The sequence below is a fragment of the Epargyreus clarus genome, unplaced genomic scaffold, assembly GCF_041222505.1.
Source record: "Epargyreus clarus isolate Ecla_fem2 unplaced genomic scaffold, WU_Ecla_fem_2.2 ptg000024l, whole genome shotgun sequence".
NCBI classification, from domain to species: domain Eukaryota; kingdom Metazoa; phylum Arthropoda; class Insecta; order Lepidoptera; family Hesperiidae; genus Epargyreus; species Epargyreus clarus.
Genome location: NW_027332231.1, coordinates 4,507,933 through 4,531,802, shown reverse-complemented (window position 1 = coordinate 4,531,802; position 23,870 = coordinate 4,507,933). Strand labels below are relative to the sequence as shown.

General features: G+C 35.6%; 2 protein-coding genes across 7 annotated transcripts in view; one reads left to right on the top strand and one right to left on the bottom strand.

The window, feature by feature from the left end:
* Pde8 (phosphodiesterase 8) overlaps nucleotides 1-16,139 on the top strand; it is a 286,786-nt gene extending 270,647 nt beyond the window's left edge. For 4 of the 6 annotated variants that reach the window (XM_073086215.1, XM_073086218.1, XM_073086217.1 and 1 more), the window contains 12 exons: nucleotides 1,028-1,195; nucleotides 1,989-2,191; nucleotides 3,115-3,295; nucleotides 5,469-5,645; nucleotides 7,254-7,286; nucleotides 8,122-8,214; nucleotides 8,495-8,746; nucleotides 9,400-9,616; nucleotides 10,251-10,432; nucleotides 10,740-10,873; nucleotides 11,230-11,384; nucleotides 12,003-16,139. In XM_073086215.1, coding sequence (XP_072942316.1) covers nucleotides 1,028-1,195; nucleotides 1,989-2,191; nucleotides 3,115-3,295; nucleotides 5,469-5,645; nucleotides 7,254-7,286; nucleotides 8,122-8,214; nucleotides 8,495-8,746; nucleotides 9,400-9,616; nucleotides 10,251-10,432; nucleotides 10,740-10,873; nucleotides 11,230-11,384; nucleotides 12,003-12,136 — 1,929 coding nt within the window. In that variant the 3' untranslated portion in view covers nucleotides 12,137-16,139. The remainder of the gene's footprint in view (nucleotides 1-1,027; nucleotides 1,196-1,988; nucleotides 2,192-3,114; nucleotides 3,296-5,468; nucleotides 5,646-7,253; nucleotides 7,287-8,121; nucleotides 8,215-8,494; nucleotides 8,747-9,399; nucleotides 9,617-10,250; nucleotides 10,433-10,739; nucleotides 10,874-11,229; nucleotides 11,385-12,002) is intronic. The other 2 variants (XM_073086216.1, XM_073086220.1) reach the window with 1 other exon arrangement.
* A 5,453-nt stretch (nucleotides 16,140-21,592) lies between these two features.
* cert (ceramide transfer protein) overlaps nucleotides 21,593-23,870 on the bottom strand; it is a 44,913-nt gene continuing 42,635 nt past the window's right edge. The window contains exon 12 of the mRNA XM_073086203.1: nucleotides 21,593-22,174. Within this exon, the coding sequence (XP_072942304.1) occupies nucleotides 22,047-22,174 (128 nt within the window). The 3' untranslated portion in view covers nucleotides 21,593-22,046. The remainder of the gene's footprint in view (nucleotides 22,175-23,870) is intronic.

The window sequence follows — 23,870 nt, the reverse complement described above, 5'->3', positions numbered from 1 at the left end:
TTATAAAATGTCTTTAAAAACATCTAAAGCACAGATTAATAAATAGTTACTACGTAATCTAAAGCCTGTTATACAATACGCTTCACTGTGTAGAAGATTTTGTGCTCCATTTATCGCCGCGAGATCGCAAGATCGCATCAACAAAGGTATAACGGTAATGCGTTTAAAAGCAACAGCCAAAGCTTTTACAAATTGTGAACAGTAGACAATGATAAATATCCTTTTATTGTCACTATATTCTATATCGTTACAATCTTTCGGTACATATTGCATTTTGTTTATGAGGCTTCAATATTGCCAGTTCACTTTAATTAGATTTTTTGTTATATGGGTAATACGAGTAAGATATTAAAATCTTAAACATTTTGACACCGTCTACGTTTTAGCTTTGGATTTCGATTTGATAAATAAATACTGAACTGTATAAGATACCATCGTATAAATGTCAAAGGAGTAACTTTTATGCCAAATACTACTTAGGTGGAGAAAGTTGACGAATTATTTTAACTTTTCTTAAACGTTTGCATACGGGCTATCTGATAGAATAAGAAGAATTATTAGTACATAAATTCGAGATAAGAGCACGACAGGGGTCTACGAAGGAGGGTAGACGAACCCACTGTCATACTTCTCCTTTATATTTCGTAAGCCTAGACCCTTAACTAAGTACTCACTGCTTAGCAATAAGTTAGCAATATCAATAAATTGTGTTTTAAGGTGGTAGATCCTTTGTGGTTTGACTCCGGCGGCACCACCGCCATACCTTTTTCTGCCTTATTAACAGTAGTGTTAAGTGCTACTGTATTCTGGTTTAAAGAGTGTGCTAAGGGAGACATACTTTCCCGAGGCGTACCAGCTTAGTCCTCAGGGGAAGCGGCGCATTTGTGGCCGACCTCAAGTAGGAATAGCTAATCTTACCTGAGGTTGGCTACAGATAACCATGGGCGGCAGTAGCCACTTACCATCACATGGACTGGCATGCTCGTATGCTACTCCTATATTATGTAAAAAAAATGTCTCGTTCCAGGTTATGGTAGAGACGTTGGGAGCAGCAGCCTGGTGTGCGGAGGTGCTGCAAGCGCGCGCAGCTGCAGCGACTGCCAGGGCCCAGGTGGCTGCGGTTGCAGCTCTCGCCGCCGCCGCAGACCGCTGCCGGGACCTCGTGGCCGTGTCGGATGACCAGCAACGGATACTCGTAAGTAGATAGATGGATAGATATTCTTCATCTATATATCTATTGAGATCATAACAATATATAATAGTACTAGCAAACGTTGTGTTGCCATATAAATAAAAAATGTTAAGGGTGAAAAACCCGTATCACTTAGGGGTATTAAAAATAGATAGTGGCCGATTCTCAGACCTACTGAATATGCATATAAAATTTTGAGAAAATCGGTAAAGCCGTTTCGGAGTACGGTAACTAACATAGTGACACGAGAATGTTATATATAATATTATAATAATAAGTAGACTATGTTTAACGCAAAAGGCACCTATGACTAAAGTCTTAGCTAATGAATACTAGTAAAATACATAATTCCATTGCCAATAAATTACTTTGAATAAGAAACAAAAAAAAAACTTTAATCTAAACATGGATATTTCAAGTTTGATGAATAGGAAGTTTGGTCTTTCCAAGTTAAAACTTTGCGATGACGTCCATAGGGGTTAGAAATGCGTCATTTAATGGTACTCTTATCCTATTTTTGTTTTCGTAACAGCTATTAAAAGCCACTTTATTCTATATTTAGAGGGATGTGGTAAGGCAAAGATACTTATTTGGGAAGTAATTATTTAGCAGCAGGAACACATCCGAGTTCGACCCCAATCTTATCCTATTTGAGATCATTTACAGATTTTCATGAGTTTCATACATATTACTAATTGTAAACCTTACTATATAGTTGATCAAAGTCGAGAATAAATTTATTAATATAATAGTTAGAGTAAGTAACTAGTTTAAGTAGTAATTTAATATCCACCAGCTAACAAACAAAGCGTGGAACCGCGTGGTGGGATGGCGCGCGGAGGAAGGTCCGCGACCGTTGACCGAAGCGGTGGGGGGCGAAGCCCTACGGCTGGCGTCGACTGGCGCCCGAGACTGGGAGGCGCCGGTCATGCTGCGGCGCCGCGCGGCCCCTGATGCAGTGCTGCTGCCTTGCCGGGGCGCTGCTGTTGCTCTTGCGAGGTAAGTTAAACCAGAAGTTAAACGTCTTGCAGATTCCAAAAGTTATGATATATATTTCAATCAATTCTCATTCATTTTATTGACATCTCATTTCATCTTTATTATACTAATCCTATGCTTCATAAACATAGCTATAGCGTAAGACATCCTAAGCTTTCTATCAAGGTAGAAGTAAGAAATGTATACATAAATTATTTGTTCAAAGTTATTTTTTACAGGCATAAGGCGGAAATAAACAATTTTTAAATTTTAGATATAATGAAAAATATAATTTTATAACTTCAATCTAGATAATATCAGTTCCACATACAACACATATTGTGTTAGGATATAAACTAAAATAAGTTTGAGTGTTTAGTTTTCGAAGAGGTATTACTCCGTGTATGCGAGTTAAGTACGCTTTTCCGGTATGCATGTGGGTCGTGGAAACTTCGTTAAATTACTCACGTAACTCGATTGCTGAACAGGAAATTTTTGATAAAACAACTTACCCTCTAGTTACTGTCGCTGATAAACGTGACGATTCGTGTGACACAGGTGAAACAAAAACACACTCTGGTAATGCGTTCAGGTAGAAAAATAAATTATGATTTTGTGTGTCAGCTTTGACTCTTAATATGGGAAAACTTCAATCAATCAACGACGATATAGACGGCATTTATCATATATAATTTATCATATATATTTGTCCCACTCCTGGATAAACGTCTCCTCTCAGCGTGATAAGAATAAGGTATGATTCACAGCATTGGACAGGTTCAAATTCGTAGACTTCACATACCGTTGAAATTTTTTAAAGGGCTATCAAGTATGAGGAAACTTCACGATATTTTCTATTCGTGACCACTGCTTTCTATGACCACTCACCATTAACTAAATTGAATGATCATGCACTATTTTAAAAACTAGGTAATTGTCAACAGGAGCACATCCCACGTGGTGTTCGTGTGCGAGTCAAACAACTCGGACTCCGGCGGCGCACGCGGCTCGCTGCACTCCATCCGGCGCGGCTCGCTCGACGTGCGCTCCGTCGCGTCGGACGGGCTGCGGCGCACCTCGCTCGCCAAGCTGCAGGGCCTGCCGCTGGAGGCGCCCATCACTAAGGTAACATCATATTAAGAAAGATACTTTATAATTTTTCATCTGAATAAATTTTGAAAACCTTGCAGGTGGTACATCCCTTTATGATTCAACTCTGAAAACGTTCCTTCTTAACCCTAATTTGTAGCAACGCATCTGTGTCCGGTAGAACTTCTTATCTTATCATGGGTTAATTACAAATATCCATGGGCTGTAGTTGTCACTTACCATCACTCATTAGAAACAGTAGATCGTTTGCTAATCTATCCGAACCGTAATTCACACAAGATATCCGCAAATCCCCAAATCCCCAAATCCTTAAGTAAGGTAAGAATAGGATTGTGCATGATTGAAATCCCCGCGTGACCCAAATCCGAGGGAAGGCCGAGTACTTTTGTTCAGGGTATAAGTCACGCCTTTGTTGAGACGCCTGGCGACGAGTTATCCGCAAACCGGTTTATCATTCCGTCACTTTGAATGTGTAATAGACAACTATTTTAGAGGAGCTGTCGTGCACAAAGTAAATGAATAGACACCGAATAGGTCATACTAGTTACGTATCATTTTTACGGGATTAGATGTAACTCCTTTCGCATAGAATAGACAGCGCGCTTATTACCCTTGATGATCAAATTGTAAAATGAAGCAACAGTATTTTTGGTATCTATTAAATTATTATTACACCAAGAAGCATGCGAAATCTATTTTACCATTTCGTTTGAATGTATCGTATTACCCACTTCTTTTGATGAAGTGACGTCAAATCTCAACACAGGAAATCGTATTTGTAAGGTCGTAAACTCTAAGCGATATCTATATAGTTTCCATTGACCACGCGTGGGCGTGGAGTTACGAGTACCTTAGTTTCAAGCACGCAATGGATAGAAATGTGTTCAGGGAATCACTCACATAAACATTTTCTAATTACCACCGCTACCTGACGTAAATATGCACGTGAACGTAGTAAATATATTAGCAGGCCATAACACCGATTTGGTGAAATGAGTAACGCTATGTGAGTTTCGAAGAACTTATTTTTTACGTGATGTAAGCACTCATACGAACTTGCCACCACGTGATGTTGTTCTCCTAATCCCAAATAGAACTGAGTCTCAAATGTCCCTCATAGTACCAAATAGATCCTTAGGTGAGCACAGATGCGTTACTGTGCTGCTCCATATAGTTAAGACGCCTCATATTAAAAGACCCACTAAGATTTATACCTTTAATAGGTAGTTTTAATAAGTAGTAGATACCTACTACAATTTGAGAAAGTTTCGTACAATTATAGTAGGAGGTAGATCTTCTTATTTTATTAATTTCGTTAACGATATTATTCCTACTTCATTAGACACATTAGTGACGAACACACGTACTTCATGACATAAAATCGACAGATTCAACAATTTTATTTCTTTACATAGAAAAATCACCCATTGTCTCAGTGAGGCGTAATCAACAACTAAATATGAAAAACAATAAATTGCGACATTAACACCGCGGCATAAATATAATTAATTAGTAACACATTATCAAGTCATAATTAAAGAAAAATGACCTTCAAGTGAATAATAATAAGTAAAACAATCATGCGATGTGAAAATTCGGAACTATTATTTTTTTCTTATTATATTGTATTTCATCAATTTATTTTATAAACATTTTATCTCTATTGTGATGTGAGTCAAGAAAGAACATTTTGGCCACTATTTTATTTTGAACACGCGCACTCCGTAAGTAATTACTTCTAATTATTTTTCGGAAAATATTACCTTCGTCTTTCTTTAGTTTCATTTTGATGCGATCACGTGGCATTGCACGCATAAAATAAAGTGACTAATTTTAAATATTTAGAATATTATTCGTATTTCAACTTGTGCAGCATGGCTATCACGTCTTTCTGCGACAGTTAATTAGGTATATTGCTGGATCCCAGTAAAGTAAAAGGTAAAAAATAAAATTTGATTCTACCAAAACCTTTCTGTTGATGTCCTTGAGATATGTTTAGCTTGGTTTTACAGAAATGCTCTATGATAGACAAACAGCCACATATCTAAATTATGAATTTGATTTCAGATCTAGATTTGTATGTTTGTCTATTCTTCTTTGTTCTTCTACCAGGACAGAGGAAAAATCCTAGTGTAAAAAGCGCTATTTAAAGCATTACTTGGATATTTAAAACACACTTTTGTTTCAGGTCATTTCACTCCTGTCGACGGCCACAGAGGGCGCTCCGCCCTCCACAGTGGCGTGCATAGAGCGGGCGGTGGACATGCTCCGGACCTCCGAGCTCTACTCCCCTCAAATGAGGGAGGACCCCAAAATGAGGGCTGAAGACCCCATCGCCACCGATCTGATTGGTGCCTTGCTGTCGGTGAGTACTTTATTTTTCTTTATTCGTAATAATAGGACACACTTTTATGTAAATGCATAACAGACTTGAATATATAATTATTATAACCTAACCTAACCTAACCTGAAGATAGTATGTTAGAAGCTATTGAACAAACTATCTATAATATATTGTTAAAATTTGTTGTACAGTGGATTTTGGATGTAGAGAAATTAAAGCAAATAAAAACTTATAACATGATAGGACACGCTAGCTTTTGTATTAAAAGATAAGAGTTTTATGTAACATATTAGGTATATAACGTATATACGTTAGAGACTGTTAACAATATTTTAACCATATCCATAATATATTATTGAAAGTTATACTACTGCTTTGGGTGTGGATTAAAAAATAAAAGGGGCGTTATTAAACTTTGCAATTTAGCCATAATTCTCTACAGCAGTGTTTCTCAAAGATAACGCCACCATGCGGGTGCTTTCTTTTTCTTTTGTAGCAGTTGTAGCCGATTTCCTTTTTTTATATTTTAAACTAAAATCAAGTTACCGATAATTTCATTATAATTCCTACCCTGTTTGATTGGCATCTCCAATTATTTACTTTATAATTTTGGGAGGCACTAGAAAATAGTTTTTGAGAACCTCCGCTCTAGAGAAACAATATTTGCTTTAAATTAGTTAGAGATGGCTCAGACAGTGCTTTATATTCATAATTCAAAATCATTCTACAAAATGAGTGAATGTTAATTCTGCTCTCTAGCCTTCCTCATCTACAAACGATTGAAATGTACGTTGACGAGATAAATTGCCGCCTCTGCAAAATACGGAGTTGTAAACAAGTTTTCCCATTTCACGATGAATATCTGATTTGACGGATGCAAGCTGATTTTCGTTTAAAAGATTTATTTATACATTGTGTAAATGAAAAAATAGTAATGTAGATAAGAAAAATAATTAGCCTAATGAGAGACAAACTCGCACACGGAGAGTTCCGTATGACAAAAAATAATTCTAGCCAGTTCTGTAATAAAATAAATAAAAGGTAAAAAGGTCTCTTTTGAAAATATATACAATCTTTAACCACAAAAATGTAAAATACGATTATACGCAAAAATATATGCTATTTATTTACGTATTGTTCCGCTTAAACCCTTTATTAATTTATCCGTTGACGTGAAACAAAACTTTGATTTTAATGAGTTTTACTGTTTACCCTATATTTTACGCAATTCTTGGTGTTGTGTTTACAAGAGAGATGTAACCTTTGGCTTTGCCCCTTTTATATCTCACAGCAACAGGGGTAGCCAACTTTAGTCACCCAAAATTATTACACAAAGAATTTCGTTATATTTACTGGAAACCTAAATAAAAGATTTCCTATTTACTTATTTAAAAAAACACCGAATTATTCTTTGCTTTGTGACCATCGACTGGACTGGGCACTGTAATCAATCGATCGATCGCGAGAAGTTGGCTACCTCTGCACTACAACATAGACTTATCTCCATAACTGAGGGAGACTTGGAGCATACTACTGCTCCAGAGCGGACTTAACATTTAAGTAATGATTCCTGGATGTCTACTAACATTATATATTTATCTGTTTATGATCCTGTTCGGGCTGGGAAAGCGGGAGCAAGTGAACACAAATCTTTTTTTTATGGTAGGAGGTTTGGTATTAAGTCTGTCTCTCCACTGTCCTAGATTCTGTCTAATATCTAACTCTATACCGCTAGATTAGTGCGATACGTATTGCATATGGCGCTTGCTACCATTTGGACAAATCTCATTTTGATAGCGTTGTGTTTTTTTTGTTTTAAAATTAAACTTTTTAACATATATTTACCCACTTGGAATTCTGCCTTTTGATGGTGTGCTTGGTGTAACATACTTGGTCTAACACGAAATCGGTTTACGGTTTAATCTCCGAGGAGAGATACATCTAAATTATTTTGTACTAAATCTGAGTCTATGTGTGTTTCGTTAGCACCCATCATATGGAATTCTATTCCGGGCATTTGGTCTATAAGCGTCGGCGATCAAAATGTTATTTGTCCAAATCTCTTCTAATCTGACATATCAGTTTCACCTGAATTATAATATTCTATATTTTCCGCATAAATAAAGAGTAACTGAAGTAATTAAGGTCAAAACTGTATATCAAATCAATATTTCTAATACACAATAGTAGACGGAATGTTACTTTAATTTTCTCATAGTTATGATCTTAATTCTCCATATCTAACAAAATAGGTAAAGTTCACGTAATGACTTAATATTGCGTATATAAGCTTTATAAATACACTTGTAACACATTATTTTACTTCTGTAAATAAAACTAATTAGTATTTCTTCATAGCAATCTAACAAGCTACTACGCATGTGCGAAGTCATGTAGATCTCCGCTAACGACTGCTAGAACACATCAACTTCATCAAGTTTCTTGAAGAACTTATTACTATATTACAGAAGATTTATGTGTTATGATTCTCTTTCAGCAAGGACCCACCAATGTGCTGTCATCTCGAAGAAGCAGCAACGACTCTACTGTCGTCAGATCACAGACTAATAGAACGAATATTAAGCATAAGGTAAATATTAAACATCAATTAATTCAAGATTAGGTAATATATGTAGTTTTTCTTATGTGGGTATATGTCACAAAAGACACTAGCGCCACCAACTTTTAAACTTGGAAGTACTAAATCTTCTTTGCGATATGTTAACAGTTTCGTTGTAATTTTTTATTACATAATTATGTATTTTACTATCTAAATAATTAAATAATATTTTTCCACTTTTACTGCGCTGGTTTAATTAAACCTACCCATTCACTCACTCCAACATAACATTCGATTACCATTTCCCCAGACATCCGGCCAACTCCGCGAACTCCTCGACACGGCTCTGAGCTGGGACTTCGAGATCTTCCGCCTCGAGGACCTGACCCGCGGCAGGCCTCTCGCGCACCTCGGCCTGGCGCTGATGGCGGGCCGCTTCGACGTGTGCGCCACGCTCGAGTGCGACGAGCGCACGCTGCTGCACTGGCTCACCGTCATTGAGACTAACTACCACGCTGTTAATACCTACCACAACTCCACGCATGCTGCTGATGTGCTTCAGGTAAAAATATAGTAACATAGTAATCGTGACCTATTAGGATTTAAAATGAATGAGGTATTTAAATGAACGCTATAATTTGCTAATGATCTGATATGATTTTCGGCTTAATTTGGAGACTGCATTTTTATATTTTTTCCTAAACGCAGACATTTTTTTTTATGTTATATTCATATTCTTTGGCCCGTCCCAGACTTAACCAAATATTTGAACAAAGACTTTGCTCACTCATTTGAACACTTGTTTGTTTAAATTTTTTAACCTGTCACTCATGTCATGGTCTTATAGTAACTAGATTTTGCATAGGTGTAGTAGGTCTTGCACATATATGAAGTTTAAACACGTTGATGTTCGCCCAACCACCGACACCAAATGGCAAAGTGCAAATAATTTAATTATTTGCACTTTGCCATTTGGTGTCTTTGAACAAGCTTTGAACAACTACTCAAATAAATACCCGTGCTTCACTGTGTTCAAATATGTGTTAAAGCTTTTGTGCTATGTCTGGCACGGGTTTTTGTTTAGCAAAAACCCGTGTCAGACATCGTCAAGCCGTCGCCGCTGCGTCAAGAAAATGAAAATCCGCCCTGTCTGAAATCGTTACTTCAAAACCACAACTTAAATCAAACAATCCGTCAAGCAAACTGTTCCCCCAGGCGGTGGCGTACTTCCTGGAGAAGGAGCGGCTGAAGTCGGTGCTGGAGCCGCTGGAGGCGGCGGCGGCGCTGCTGGCGGCGGCGGCGCACGACGTGGACCACCCCGGCACGTCGTCCGCCTTCCTGTGCAACGCGCGCCACCCGCTCGCCATCCTCTACAACGACGTGTGCGTGCTCGAGTCGCACCACGCCGCGCTCACCTTCAAGCTCACGCTCAGTAAGACTTTCGTGTAATTGCTCACGCTCAGTAAGTCTTTCGTGTAATTGGTCACGCTCAGTAAGACTTTCGTGTAATTGGTCACGCTCAGTATGATTGGGTGGATGAGTACAGTACAGATGACAGTGCCCGTGGACATCTGGAATTACCCCAGATGAGATCATAGTTCAAAACTCAGCTACACATGCTTTGCTACACCTGAAGACTAAATTGGGAAACCTCGTATAAAAGCAAATCTTTCGTCGACGCTTAACACAGTTATTAGGCAGAAATACGAGTGGCGTCTACGATGGTGGTGGCTACGATGTCGAACAATAAAGCGTCTTACCATCTTCACTCGCTATAATCAACGAACATCTGTAACCAACTCCATATAGAACTCGTGTTCTACCTGAAAACAATCATAATCTTACCTCACGAGGTCTTAAATGGTCGCTTCATATGTATCTAAGTCAACCGGCATCCTCACCCTTCCACTTAAACTAAACACACTTTTCGGCTTTTGGACAGACAGTCGAAGACGCAAATCAGAACTCCTGGTCCATTAATCACCAAATGCTCTTTCTTCCAGACAATCCAGATTTACACGAAAGCTTGATTAACCTAATTTATAAGTGTCTCACCCCGCCCCCAGATGACGAGCGCGTGAACATATTCAAGAATCTCGACCGCGACACGTACAAGACGGTGCGGCACAACCTCATCGACATGATCCTCGCCACGGAGATGACGAAGCACTTCGAGCACCTCGCCAAGTTCGTCAACGTGTTCTATGCGAAGAGCAGCGGCAGCAAGGAGGACGGCATGCATACTGATGTAAGCTTCATTGAACTATGGTCAAATATACAAACAAATGCTGCATAACGTCTTCATATAGACATTAGACTTGTGGGTAGCGATTCTAATCTGAAGATATTTGGTTACCAAAAAAAGTTCGACGGGTTATCACTATACTTTTACACGCCAGAAATGGGTGTAGCAATAGCTATTCTGCAATCCAAAAACCAATAGTAAACGCTAATAATAAATATTCAAAATTAGTATCTAGTAAATCCAGCGCATTTACTACTTTTACTATTGCTTTAAGTGGGAATTAAAGGTAACTAACCTATGTCTGTTACAGGAACCACTATCACTAGACACGACTCAATTATCCCTGCCAGAGAACGTCATTTTGGTGAAGAGAATGATGATCAAATGCGCCGACGTCTCCAATGCATCCCGACCGCAGAAGTTCGCTTTCGAATGGGCGAGGAGGTAATGATAATATCATTTTTTAATGAAACTACTTAGATCCTTCTGATTCCATTCCAGAATTTAACTAATACTTAGCTAAATGCAAAATTGTCGTAAAAAAGCTGTCGTTAAAAATCTTAGCGTTTAGTTAGCGTGAATGACTCATGGTAAATGGTCGGACACAGATGCTTTGCAACCCCTGGGGGAAAAAGTTGGAAAGCTTTATTTTTAGTCTCCATGAATCCAACATTTTAAGTTATTTTGTTTATGTTGGCTATTGGCAATCTATGAAACCATCTGGCCAGTGACAAGTAACTTATTGACTTACCTGCCTGTTTCTAATTTCACTTCAAGTAAAACTATAAATAATTTTCCAGGATTGCAGAAGAATACTTCCTGCAGACAGACGAGGAGAAAGCCAAAGATTTGCCGGTGGTGATGCCGATGTTCGACCGCGCCACCTGCTCCATCCCGCGCTCACAGATCGGCTTCATTGACTACATCATCATTGACATGATGGAGGCTTGGGCTGGTATGTTACTCTATGATGAAGAACATTATATTTTTAATAATACGAGATTTTAAACTTTAAAATTTAAATTAAACACATGTGGAAGTAATCTATGTTTTAGTTTTGTAATCATAAATACATAGTTTTCTAAATGCATAGTTTCAAAATATTGGTGCACATAAACCATAATATAAAACGTTGATATTACTTTTGACATTTTAATTATTTTGGCTTTGGAAAATCAATACTAAATATTTCATTTTTTGTACTTTGTAATATTTTTATATATTCCTTTATTATTGTATTTTTTCTCATTTTACAAATCCGATTGTCCTTTAAACTTTTGTATTATCTGCCATTTTACATTTTGTCTTCACTTGTGCTTTGAAAAACATTACCTAATTTCGATATGTAATATTATTTTGTAACACATTTTGTAAGTACGAACGTCATGCAACATTCTTTCTCCTATCTCCTTACTCTCTATTTTTATTTGTACCTTCGTTCATATACTTACTAAACAATTTGACATCGTTTCCAGTACGACTGTGATGCAACGTTCTTTTTCCTATCCTCTCTACTTTTATTATATCATCCTTCCCGAACAGTTTACAAAACAATTTGACATTATCTTCGCAGCGTTCATCGAGATGCCGGAGCTGGTGAGCCACGCGCGCAGCAACCACCAGCGCTGGCGCGAGCTGGACGACGCGGGCGTCACCACCATCGCCGACGTGCGCCGCGCGCAGCGACACCACACCGCTGAGGAGTAGGACACTCCAGCTGTTTAACCAGATTTTACAGGAGACAGATAACATATTACGGATAGCTATTTCACTAGATACTTCAGGAGAACAGATACTTACAGGAGATATTACAGAACTTTCTTATTTTGAGGCAGCTCCCATATCGCCGAGTAACGACACCTAAGGCGGAGACACCAGCTGTTACACTTTGGGAGACGTATAAGATAACCGGCTCAGCTATTTCAGGAGACAGACAAGATGTTACCGAACTATCTTAATTTAAGTTACTTTCACCATACCGTTGTGAAGTAACGTTACCAGCTAAGAATAATTCAGGAGATAGATAAAATACCCGCTCAGATGTTTCTGAAGACAGATAGGATGTTACAGAACTATCTTAAGTTAAGGAGCTGCTTCCACCATACCATCCAGGAGTAACGTTATCAGCTAAGACATTTCAGAACTTTCTTAAATTGAAATGTAGTTCCGGAAACACAGGATATTCGATATTTCAGGTCCTTTTGACTTTGAGGAATTCGTATCCTTCTTTATGAAAAAGATAGAGCAGACAAGATAATAAACACTTAAGAACTTTAAAACTTGTTGCAAAATTATCCCAATATCTCAATATATCCTATTTACTGTCAATCAGGATCAGCCATCTAGGATCCAAAAGATTTGGACTCTACGAAAACCGTCGGTCATATTAGATGATACTATTGATTTTACGAGTGACGTGACTTTTCCGGCAAAGTTATATAAAACTTGGATTTGACAAGAATCTATAAAAGGATTCTAATTATTATAATGATAATGAACAACAGCGCTGGATGTGTAAGCCGACCATCTAAACGGTCAAGATAACTTATTTATTTGTTAATATTAAAAATATTGATTAATGGTTGGAATGAGGAGTAGTTAAAAATATCTTACGAATAGAAACGTGAATAAAAATATTTCTCTGAATGATCTTGAATGATGGAGACATAAACGGATATGGAACATTTTTAAAACCTAAAATTAGAACACTTCACGTAACAATAAAGATGGAAAGAAATAAAAAACAAGAATATAAAGGGAAAAAAGAGAAACTGCTATGAAAAGAAAGGAAAATAATTTGAAGTATAAGTAGAGCTTTCAGAAGGTTTGGGAACAGTAAAATCGAAAAATATTGTCCAGCATGACTCTTTATAAAATAATATCACTTTTTCAAGAACTTTCATCCTTACTGTTGAAGACTTTAGTTAATGCAGATTAAAGTTTGAAATACACAAGAATTGTGTATTCAGTCAGATATATACAGATTTGTTCCATAAATATGACTGTTGAGGTATTTCTTTTATAAAGAGTCTATAAAGTATAATCTACGTGGAATGGTTTAATGTATTGAATGCATTTGGATGTCAACGTAAAAAGTCTGAAACGGATCACCGGCATCCTGCGTATGCCTAGCGGATGTGTCCGAATATACGCTTATTTTATACTAATTATATCCGTATTAGTGTGGATATCATTGGAATTATAATTGTTGATATCTACTTTTTAAGTAGTTGTATTAGATAATATGAAATTCAATATATTTACTATTATAAGTATATCTATCTTGTCAATCAATATTTAATTGATTCAAAGGTTGTAGTGTATGTACTATTATGCGATTCGTATAATCCTCTTTATCTATAAATGTATGTCGTATCAAGATACACTTATGCTATAAATATGTATTTATAATTTCAGTTGCCATTTAGACGGGTATTATTTTTGTTACATTTTACGTAATCAACAGATTAATGTGTGACAGGAGTGCCGCACGCGATGTGTTGGCCAACGCTTCTTAAGAGTCGAAGGTTTTGTAAACTAAACAGGCTGCCAAGGGGCAACATGAATTCCTTGTTTGAAAGTACTCAAGGATCTGACAGAGCGTGAATATTATATTTGCCCTCCTAACCACATGCTTTTGACTTGAAGGTAAATTAAATGAATATATAGACGATTTGATCGGCAAAATTGTATAACGTTGTTTATAGGTAATTGACTGAAATTAAAAAATAATAACTTTAAAAACATCATCGCTCTGGCAGCTCCTTCAATCCATTCGTAAAATACAGCCATATTATAATCGATACGGTAGCCGTTATAAGATTTCCTTCCAACTGCGCAACAAAAATGTACTTATAATATAATGACACACATATATATTTATACAAAAAGCTTAGTTTACACAAGAAATTATTTTTAGCAGACATGTAAAAAGAGAGTATTGTTCAAACAAATTCGTGTGTAATCTAGATTGAAGACTTCGTCATTTTCACCGTTATATAATAATTCAAAGTAGCAGTTAGGCCTCAGACGTAACATTTTGCCAAATAGCCAATGCTCTCCATGACAGCTCAACCTATTGTATCCAGGTTTAATTTAAACACTTTTATACCTACTATCAAAACCTTAGATTTTTTAACTTCTACATTTAATAATTGGTCCATATATACACTTGAGCTTTCAGAGAATTCCTATTTTTATACTAACTTTTTATAATATCTATTTACCGGGTATTCGGCCTCGTCATATCAAAATTCCAAATTTTTGAACACTTTTTGTGGACATCTGAGATCGACTAACACTTCAATTCTCTTCTCGGTCATGATTTATTTTGAAATCGTTTGATACCTATCTATATATATGTAGCCATATTTAATATGAAATGTTTACATATTGCATACTTACTATATGCTTAAACTATATGTACTTTGTTAGACTAAGATATATCATGTTTATAATGACTATATTACTATTATATGTAGTTATGTATTCGTCTATATGACGCTGGTATATTAAGTAACTTATGTAGTAGTTAATACAATTTGAGATGATACGCTTCCTTGTGCTCAATGTCAATACATAACGGTCTAAATTTAAATTTATCGTAGACACTTCGATATTTTAACCATTACTTAACTATACCTTCCTAATTATTGTAACATTTATTATTACTTCAAAAATCGTAGTTGACGGTGTTCAATCTCATATTTATATTTGTTTAACTATTTTCAAATTGTACGTATTCCTACATAGAACGTACAAAAACCCAAAAGTTAAGGATAATTAAATTTCAATTTATTTTGCTAGTTAGCTCAATTTATTTAGATAACACATAAATATTATTAATAATGTAGTTCGATGTTGGTTTAATTAAACAATATTTTATGGGGAATGCGCACTATGTAATTATTAATTAACACTACTATGCTATTTCGTACTTGTAACCAAATGCTAATTGTATTGGTATGTAAATTAAGTGTTATTTGATGTAAGCGAATATTTAAATGTATTGAATGGTGTAGGATCATATTTTATTCTGATTAAATTAAATAATCTCAAAAATATCGATAAAAGTTTAAAAATCGGTAGATCTTGTTCAATGACTTTTACTTGAAGTCAAAAAGTACCCATACTATATTATAGAGAGGAAAAAAAACTGGTACATTAAAATGTGCCTATGAACAAATAGATTTTAGTGTAGATAATACCCCAACAAAATATTGAGACCCCACACAATAAATTAATAGGTGGCAATTATTACAATTTGCGACCAAATTGTTACAACTATGAAGAGAGAATATTGTTATAATTATGTCAAAGAATATTATCCATTAATATTGATGTGTGGACGCCCTATAATGGTCCGTTCTACCACATTATACTTGTGGTAAGCAAAAACGCGAAGCCTAAGGTCTCTAGACCTCCTAATGTTTAAAACCAACATCTAAATCTAACCCAATGTTTTAATTTAATTTATGTTAAGTTTAAGGAGTTTGATAAATATAGAAGGAGGGGGCTGGTCCCCGTTTTGTGGTTATAGATAACATTGTTGTGAATTTTATATGCGAAAAATAATGCGTTGTATAATTACCAACTAATTTAATGTTACAAAGATAACAAGTTTTAACACTTCAAACTGAAGTGAATCTAGAATTTGTCGCTTTAATTGTTAAACATTAACTGCACAAATATTTTGTTTTATAATATTTTTTTAATAAACGTATTAAGATCATAATTACAGTGTTATGAATGTCCGCAGGAAACATAGTGTGTAACAATACGGATAGTGTTATTTTAACAGTGGATGGCCTGGTGTTAGCGGACCGCGACGAACGCTGCAAGCACTATCTGCAGACTTTGAGTTACACTCGCAAATTTATTATGTATTTATAATGTTGATAATTCATAAAACTATGAATTTGTATTCAAACTTTTAAACAATGGTGTCTTTATGTATGTGCAGACTTAAAGCGATGAATAATATATTGTAAATTCAGCCATATGCGTTAACGGGCGTATTGCTTAAGTTTTACAGCAATTAGATATGGTGTTTTATTTCCTATGAAAATATACTAAATTTGTTATTGATAAATTATTTAAAATTGATCTGTAGTTACTTGCTGGTTCTGTCAAGTTTCGTGTTAAAATTGTAGGAAATATGTTTTAAAATGTATTGTCACTAGGTTCTTCGTAACAGTTATAATTATATGTCGCTACAAAATGTTGTTTTAAATTAAACTTAAGCAATGCCTTTAAATTAATCCATTTTGAATTAATGTCTATATTTGAAATAATATGAATGACATTGTTAAGTGTTGTAAATAAAGAAATACAAAAACATTTGGTTTGTTCCTGTTGTAGTAAAAAATATATACATATTTAGGTGTAAGAAAACCGACAAACTTTTGTGGTTTTAGAGAACAATCATTTGTTGCCAACTTCGTCAATGTTTTTTTTATAATTTCCCAAAGTATTTATTTTTATTTTTTACAGTAATTTAATAAAATACGATATATAACTTTATAGTGTAAAAATAAAACTTTTCAACTTGTTAATTTGACGCCTTCAATTCACTGGGTATAACGCGCAATAAGTTCGAAATTCATTATTTTTATGCTAGTTTCAAAATAAAATGTTTACTTACGTATTATCACATATGTAAATGTTTTACAAATTGTTGGATACACCTGACCAAAGAGCATAGTAGCCCATATTGCACCTGACGACCTTTTTCGTATCCGCGAATGTCGATGCGATTAAATTTTTCGCCGAATAAAGCTTTTGTAAACTATTCACATTCAAATTAAAAAGTTCTACCTTACAACAACTTCACACAATTTAGTACAGTAATATTGTTTTCATTGATAACTTATTATTATACGGACAATTTCAAAACTTGGATATTTTCGGTCTACTTCATTTATAACTCGACAGCGACATGAATGTTCTTACCATAATTATAAAGCAACACGATAACCGATGAATGAAATAGCACTTATTATTCAATAGATGGCAGCATGTAAGCGTCTCACTCACACTTTGCGGCGTACGTTTAGAGGGAAAGAGATGCAAAATAATATTAATGTCTTTGCAAGAATGACCTTCTCTATAGTTATACTCCCCTTTTTTTTTCTAGGGGGAAACCTTCCAAAGGTACCCTATACCGTGGGAGCGGCACGTGGTTATGTGGGATTCTTACCGCACTAAAACCCCCGGTGGCTGTCCTCGGCGCTGCGTAGAGGACTCTGGGATCTCCAAAGTAACGCAAACGGAGTCTTCTTAGCGCGTTGCCCCATCGGGCTCCGCCCAGGTGAGCTTGATGCTCGCCACACCCTCTGGTGTGCACACATACCGCCGTCCTTCCCGGGGTCACTAGCCGGGAGGTTCGAGCTCCCACTCTTGCTGCCCGCAACCCCGGAAGCCCCCTTTTAGTCGCCTCTTACGACAAGCAGGGGGTACCGTAGCCCTATTCTGTTCCCGGAACTACAGGGACAATAGTTATACTCCCCTTTTTTTTTTTTTTTTTTTGACGAGGGGGAAACCTTCAAAAGGTACCCGATGCCTTGGGAGCGACACAGGGTTATGTGGGACTCTTACCGCACTAAAACCCCCCCGGTGGCCGTCCTCAGCGCTGCGTAGAGGACTCCGGGATCTCCAAAGGAACGCAACCGGAGTCCTCTTAGCGCATTGCCCCGTCGGGCTCCGCCCAGGTGAGCTTATTGCTTACCGCACCGTCTGGTGCGTACGACGGTATGCGACCACACATACCGCCGTCCTTCCCGGGGCCGTTTGCTGGGCGGTTCGAGCTCCCACTCTTGCCACCCGCGACCCCAGAAGCCCCCTTTTAGTCGCCTCTTACGACAGGCAGGGGATACCGTAGCCCTATTCTTGTCCCGGAACTACAGGGATAAGTAAGTAAGGGATGACAGTTATACTCCCCTGGTACTTTTATCGTAATATCGTGTTGAAAAAACATGAACTTATCTAATTAATTTTACAAATGTTGGAACTTGCGACCAACTTTTTGCTGTTATGGTCTTTCTTTCTTTGTATTACCTACCGATTTTGTAAAAAAAAAATTATAATTATTCCCAAACGCCCGATAAGAAATATTATTATACTTCAAAAATTATAAAATATATGCTGCCTAAATTAATGAGAAATGCTTATTAGATTTTAAAATGCTGTAACTGTACTTATTATTTTTTTTTAAATAAAATCTATCATTCATTATAATATGGTATTAAATATGCTACTAATTATACAAAGATAAAACATTTCAGTAGTTCTTTTTTGCCAATAGATTTGTTTAATAAAATAATTATAAATAAAAATCCCCCAAATATGGAAAGATAAAAACAAAATCAAATATTCCATTTTTTTTAATAATGATGATTATCTTTATTTTTTAACTTAAAAGGAGAGTATCAATTATTTTCCTTATTTGCTTAAAATTCCCAAACTTCATAATTTTGGTATGTTGTCAAAAGTGGTGGGAGAAATTGAAAAATTGCTTAAGAAGCTAGCTATCGCTTCGGAAGCTAAATCACTTTCGGAAAACCGCCTTATAAATCGTATTGCAATACTGTAAGCTTAACATCGCCCCTAATTTTCATTCGGCTATCGTTCTGTGTATTTTAGGAACAATAAAACAAACACGTACATAAAACATTTTATTATAAACAATAATTAAAAAACATACTTTATACAGGTTGTCTTTGAACAGACAACTTATAGCGGAAATCTAAGAGATACGAAAGACTATCGTTATTATCATTTTTATTACTTTCGACGAGGCATATTTAAAATGCATGAGATGTCATTTCGACAATTTTGACGAAATATAATAGGAAATTGATTATTTAAATTCAACAAGAAACAATAGGTTTTGTATCTAATGACTTGACTGTGTTCTATAGAGTACAAAAATATTAATTTCTAAAACGCAAAATAATTGTTTTATTTTTCGGGACCCAATTTAGAAGACAATAAGATAGGTACTTCTGTAAATTTCCATTAAAATACGCCTCGTCAAAATGAAAAAGACTTATGATTATGAATCTATAACTGAACATACGATTATCTTTCGTTTGCTTTTAGAAGACCACCCGAGGATTTCTGTTCTAAAACTACCCTGACTTATCGATGACATACCACATACCAATAAAAAATCTTTAGATTAAAGCATTCAGAGAAAAAATATATGACGGATACATTTATATGTTTTAAAAATGTATACATTAAATGTATACATAAAATAATATAGATCATTCAATTGTACTCATTAGATATATCTGCTGGTAAAAGATATACTCCCTTAGATTAGAATAAATCTTAAATCTGATTTGGTGTGCTCACATTTTTGTGTCCCTGGCATTTGTAACATAAACAATAATATCGGGCAATGAATATGGTGTTCATTAAATGATACGTTCATACATATATCAATGTATAGTTTATCTATCAACATTTTAGTCTAAATTAAATTTCCAATTGGTCTGTGGTAGACCACACAAATCCAACATTGCGTTATTATAAATGCAATCCGTAAACCCTTCTCTCATCCATATATCCTAAACATTGAGACATAAATAAAAATTCAAAGCAATAATATTACCCTCCATATGCATTTATGTAACACAGCAAGAATCGGAATGAAACAAGTTGCATCAAAAATTGTAAAAATCATTATGAAATATCGAAACAACATACTTATTTCAACTTTCATATGTATGGTACATACATTCTAAGTACAAACTATTGAATGTCCCTGTTTATAACATATTAAATTCATAAATGTTAACTAGCTTGAAATTTATATCGAATCCAAAATTTATCGAGTAACAGAAGTTGTAAGTACAATAGTCATAATTTGTTGTGATTGCAAAAATACTATGTTTCAGGCGGCTTACACACTACGTTTACTGTTTGAAATAATTCTCGACAGATTCACAAACGAAACTTTTATCTAAAATTTCCAAAGTAATTTATTAAAAAAATACTTAATTGAATCAATACAATGATTTTAGGAAATATTTCTACCAAAACTGCCGACAAAAGGAAGTCCTATATTCCTTGTTATCTCAGTATGTAAGCCGCCTTATAAAATTATTTTCCATTTACAATTATTTTCCTACGAATTTATTTCAACAGTATTCTAAGAAAAGTATTATTTAAAATAGTCCTGAAAATAGACCTGATGAAAAGTATCCTGAAGCCACAAGCTGAACACTTCACAGTTTAAATCCTCCCAATTCCTTACATCTAATTTCGATCTTTTACATCAATGTACTTTTACAAGGAAGCAGATTGTTGACACCGAATACTACAAAATGAATTTTTCATTGAATATTTCTACAGGTAAAAAATAATCCAAGTATTAATTTAAAATTCTTCATATCCATATTGCAAGCCAGTCGATGTCAAGAATCGGCTCTTGTAGTGTTGCAAGTCATAAAAATACATACAAGACACCCGAAATATAAGATATATTAAAAAAGTGTTAAAATGGGCGTCAAAGAAGTGAATGTAATGGAAGACGCAATAAACTTATATTACGTATCGTTCCTCAATAACACACAGACTGAGACCAAAATATAATTATTATATTATACATGACCATATTTACAAAGCACCTTTTACAAACACACGTTATAAACACGCTTGCAAATATGGATTTACATTTGTTTCCTTAAGTGAATAAATAATTCTCGGAGTAATAAAATAACATGTGATATAATCCCCTGCACAATTACAATATAATTATACAATATTTATATTACACACTACAATAATACAGAAAATACACCTTTACAATATACAGATAACAATACAAAACAGAATTATAACCCTGAATTTCTATAAACGTGCACATATTATACATAGTGTAAGGTTAACCTCACCAAACTAACGCCATAGTAAAGTATAATATAGATCTGTTGATTTCTGTACAAATAGAAATCTGTACATAACTACATAGACATCTTTTATCGTACATAATATTTAAAAAAGTTAATTGTGCCGCCTGCCTTTCAACGTACAAGTGTGCCTAATAAATATAGACAAAAGGCGGATGCACATTCCATAACGTCTGTGTTTAATTGTATCACCTTCAAATTGCCCAAGCACGCTGGGGCCACATGGTGGAGTATACCCCAGAATTACTTTTCATTCTCTCTTATTTTTGCATATTAGAAAGACTCAAATTAACCTTGAGCTCTATTAGACACATCTATATTGACATGCGCCTATGTGGCCTAAGGGTATATTTATAAGTCACATCCGACATAAGTGGCGATCAGTTCTCATAGCCAGTACATTATATTCCACATTAGCACAGTACCAAACATGGGCTGACGTGCACAATTATCCGTAAATTTTGAAACATTAGAGCGCGCCTTCGGAAATCGCCAAGTGGGCGTGGTTACACAGTGGCTACATGCGACTCCATGCGGCTACGCACTGCTACATGTGGCTATGCACTGCCATATGAGGCTACGCGTTGCTCCATGCGGCTACGCACTGCCACACGTGACTACGCACTGCCACATGAGGCTACGCACCGCTACATGCGGCTACACGCGGCTACGACACACGGCTACACGGCGGCTACGCACGGCTACATGGCGAGCGGCTTGCCACGGCACTGCTCGGCGACGTAGCCCGTGAACCGCTTTAGGAACTTGGGATATTCGCGCTTGTACACGGCACGCAGCACACCAGCTGGCGCCCAGCCACCAGGATTTACTGCAAATTAATAAAAGTATATTTAACTCAATTACGATTACCATTAATTTTCTCTTTATATATCATTATAAATAAAGCAACAAAAAATATTTCTAAATAAGACATAAGCCGCATCTGAAGTTGATTACAGAAATCCACAAAGAAATCATCAGCCATTATAATTATGAATACTTCAGCCGTTTATATGAATTGTGTTATATTTCACTAGACATAAAACAAGTTTCAATTAATTAAACCGTTTCTAGAAATTCGAAATAAAACAGTAAGTTCAATTACCGCAACAACATTGTTTTCTAAGGAAAGATAGAATCACACAATATATGTAAGCAAAATACAATAATTTTCACACAGTTCAATGGAGTCGGATGAACTCTTTGATTGACCGATAATATGAACAGACATGCGATCAAAGGGAGTAATAAACCAGTGAAATAATTCTAGAATTAAATTTTCAGATGAGTCACGCGGCCGTTAACCGACATTTATTCGTGACTGACTATATAAATAAGTATCATGCCCTTATATTTCTAGTAATTCAAAGTCTTCTAGGAATATAAATGCAGTAGATAATGTTTAATTTTTACGAGCGAAGCGTGTGCAAATCAAGTTGAAAAGCGTTCTGAATTAAATAATTGTACAAATAAAGTTGTAAATGTAATATTTTCTAGTGTAAATACGTTCATAGAACTACAAGATGTAATATGATAATATTTGTGTAAATATTGTATTTATATTTTATCCTGTAATAGTGACTGTCTGTAATTATGAATGTATTACAAGTAGTACTCCAATATTTTTTATTGTTTTTAATAAGAAATCTACAGTAATACTCAATAAATTCTTCGTTAATTATGATGTTAATTATTCGTTAATGCAGCGATATAAATTTTACCAACTGACAATTAGACATCTGTCACAAAACCTTCATAAAACATCAGTGATATACTGTTATCAGCATTTTCTGTAGTTAACAGGATAATGAGTAATTCAATGATACTGAATGTTTACACTACATATCATGTACTTAGACGTGATTTAAGATTAGCGTGTGGTGAGCAATCAGATTGGATTAGTAAGGACGTAATGTAAGCAGAGGGATTAGAATGTGGGTAAAGTCAGCGGTGAGATTATGTGGTTATTAAACACTCTAATATGAATTCGAGATTATCATATCACATCACATACACAAAAGTAGTCAGAAAGTCAGCAGGAATGCAGAGCACAGATGCAGAAGAACGGTGATAAGTATGATATGGATTGTATACAATTTTATAATGGGACGGAATATAACTGCATGAGTGTGTAAGTAATCGATGTCCGCGTGTATGTGTTGAAATATATTGTGTGTGTATGTATCTTTCTTCTTATGGCGCGCAAGTTTGTTAGCTTGTAGTACTTAAACGTACTAAGGTGTGCGTGCGTGAACTCTTACGCGTATTGCATGTATACTGTGGTAGTGGAGTGGTGGACGTGTGTGTGTGCACTCGTAAGTGCGTGCCTGCACTGATGCGTACACTCGTGCGTGAGTATATTAGTATTGTTTTTCTAAGAAATAAATACAATTACATATCATGGAATCAAGATATTTAGTACTCCGTATGTCGACCTTGGCGTGGTAGTGACTAACTAAAAAATCGCCTCTCTCGTCTTTACCTTCGTTGTTCCTTCATATAATATATATGTGTTGAGCTTACGT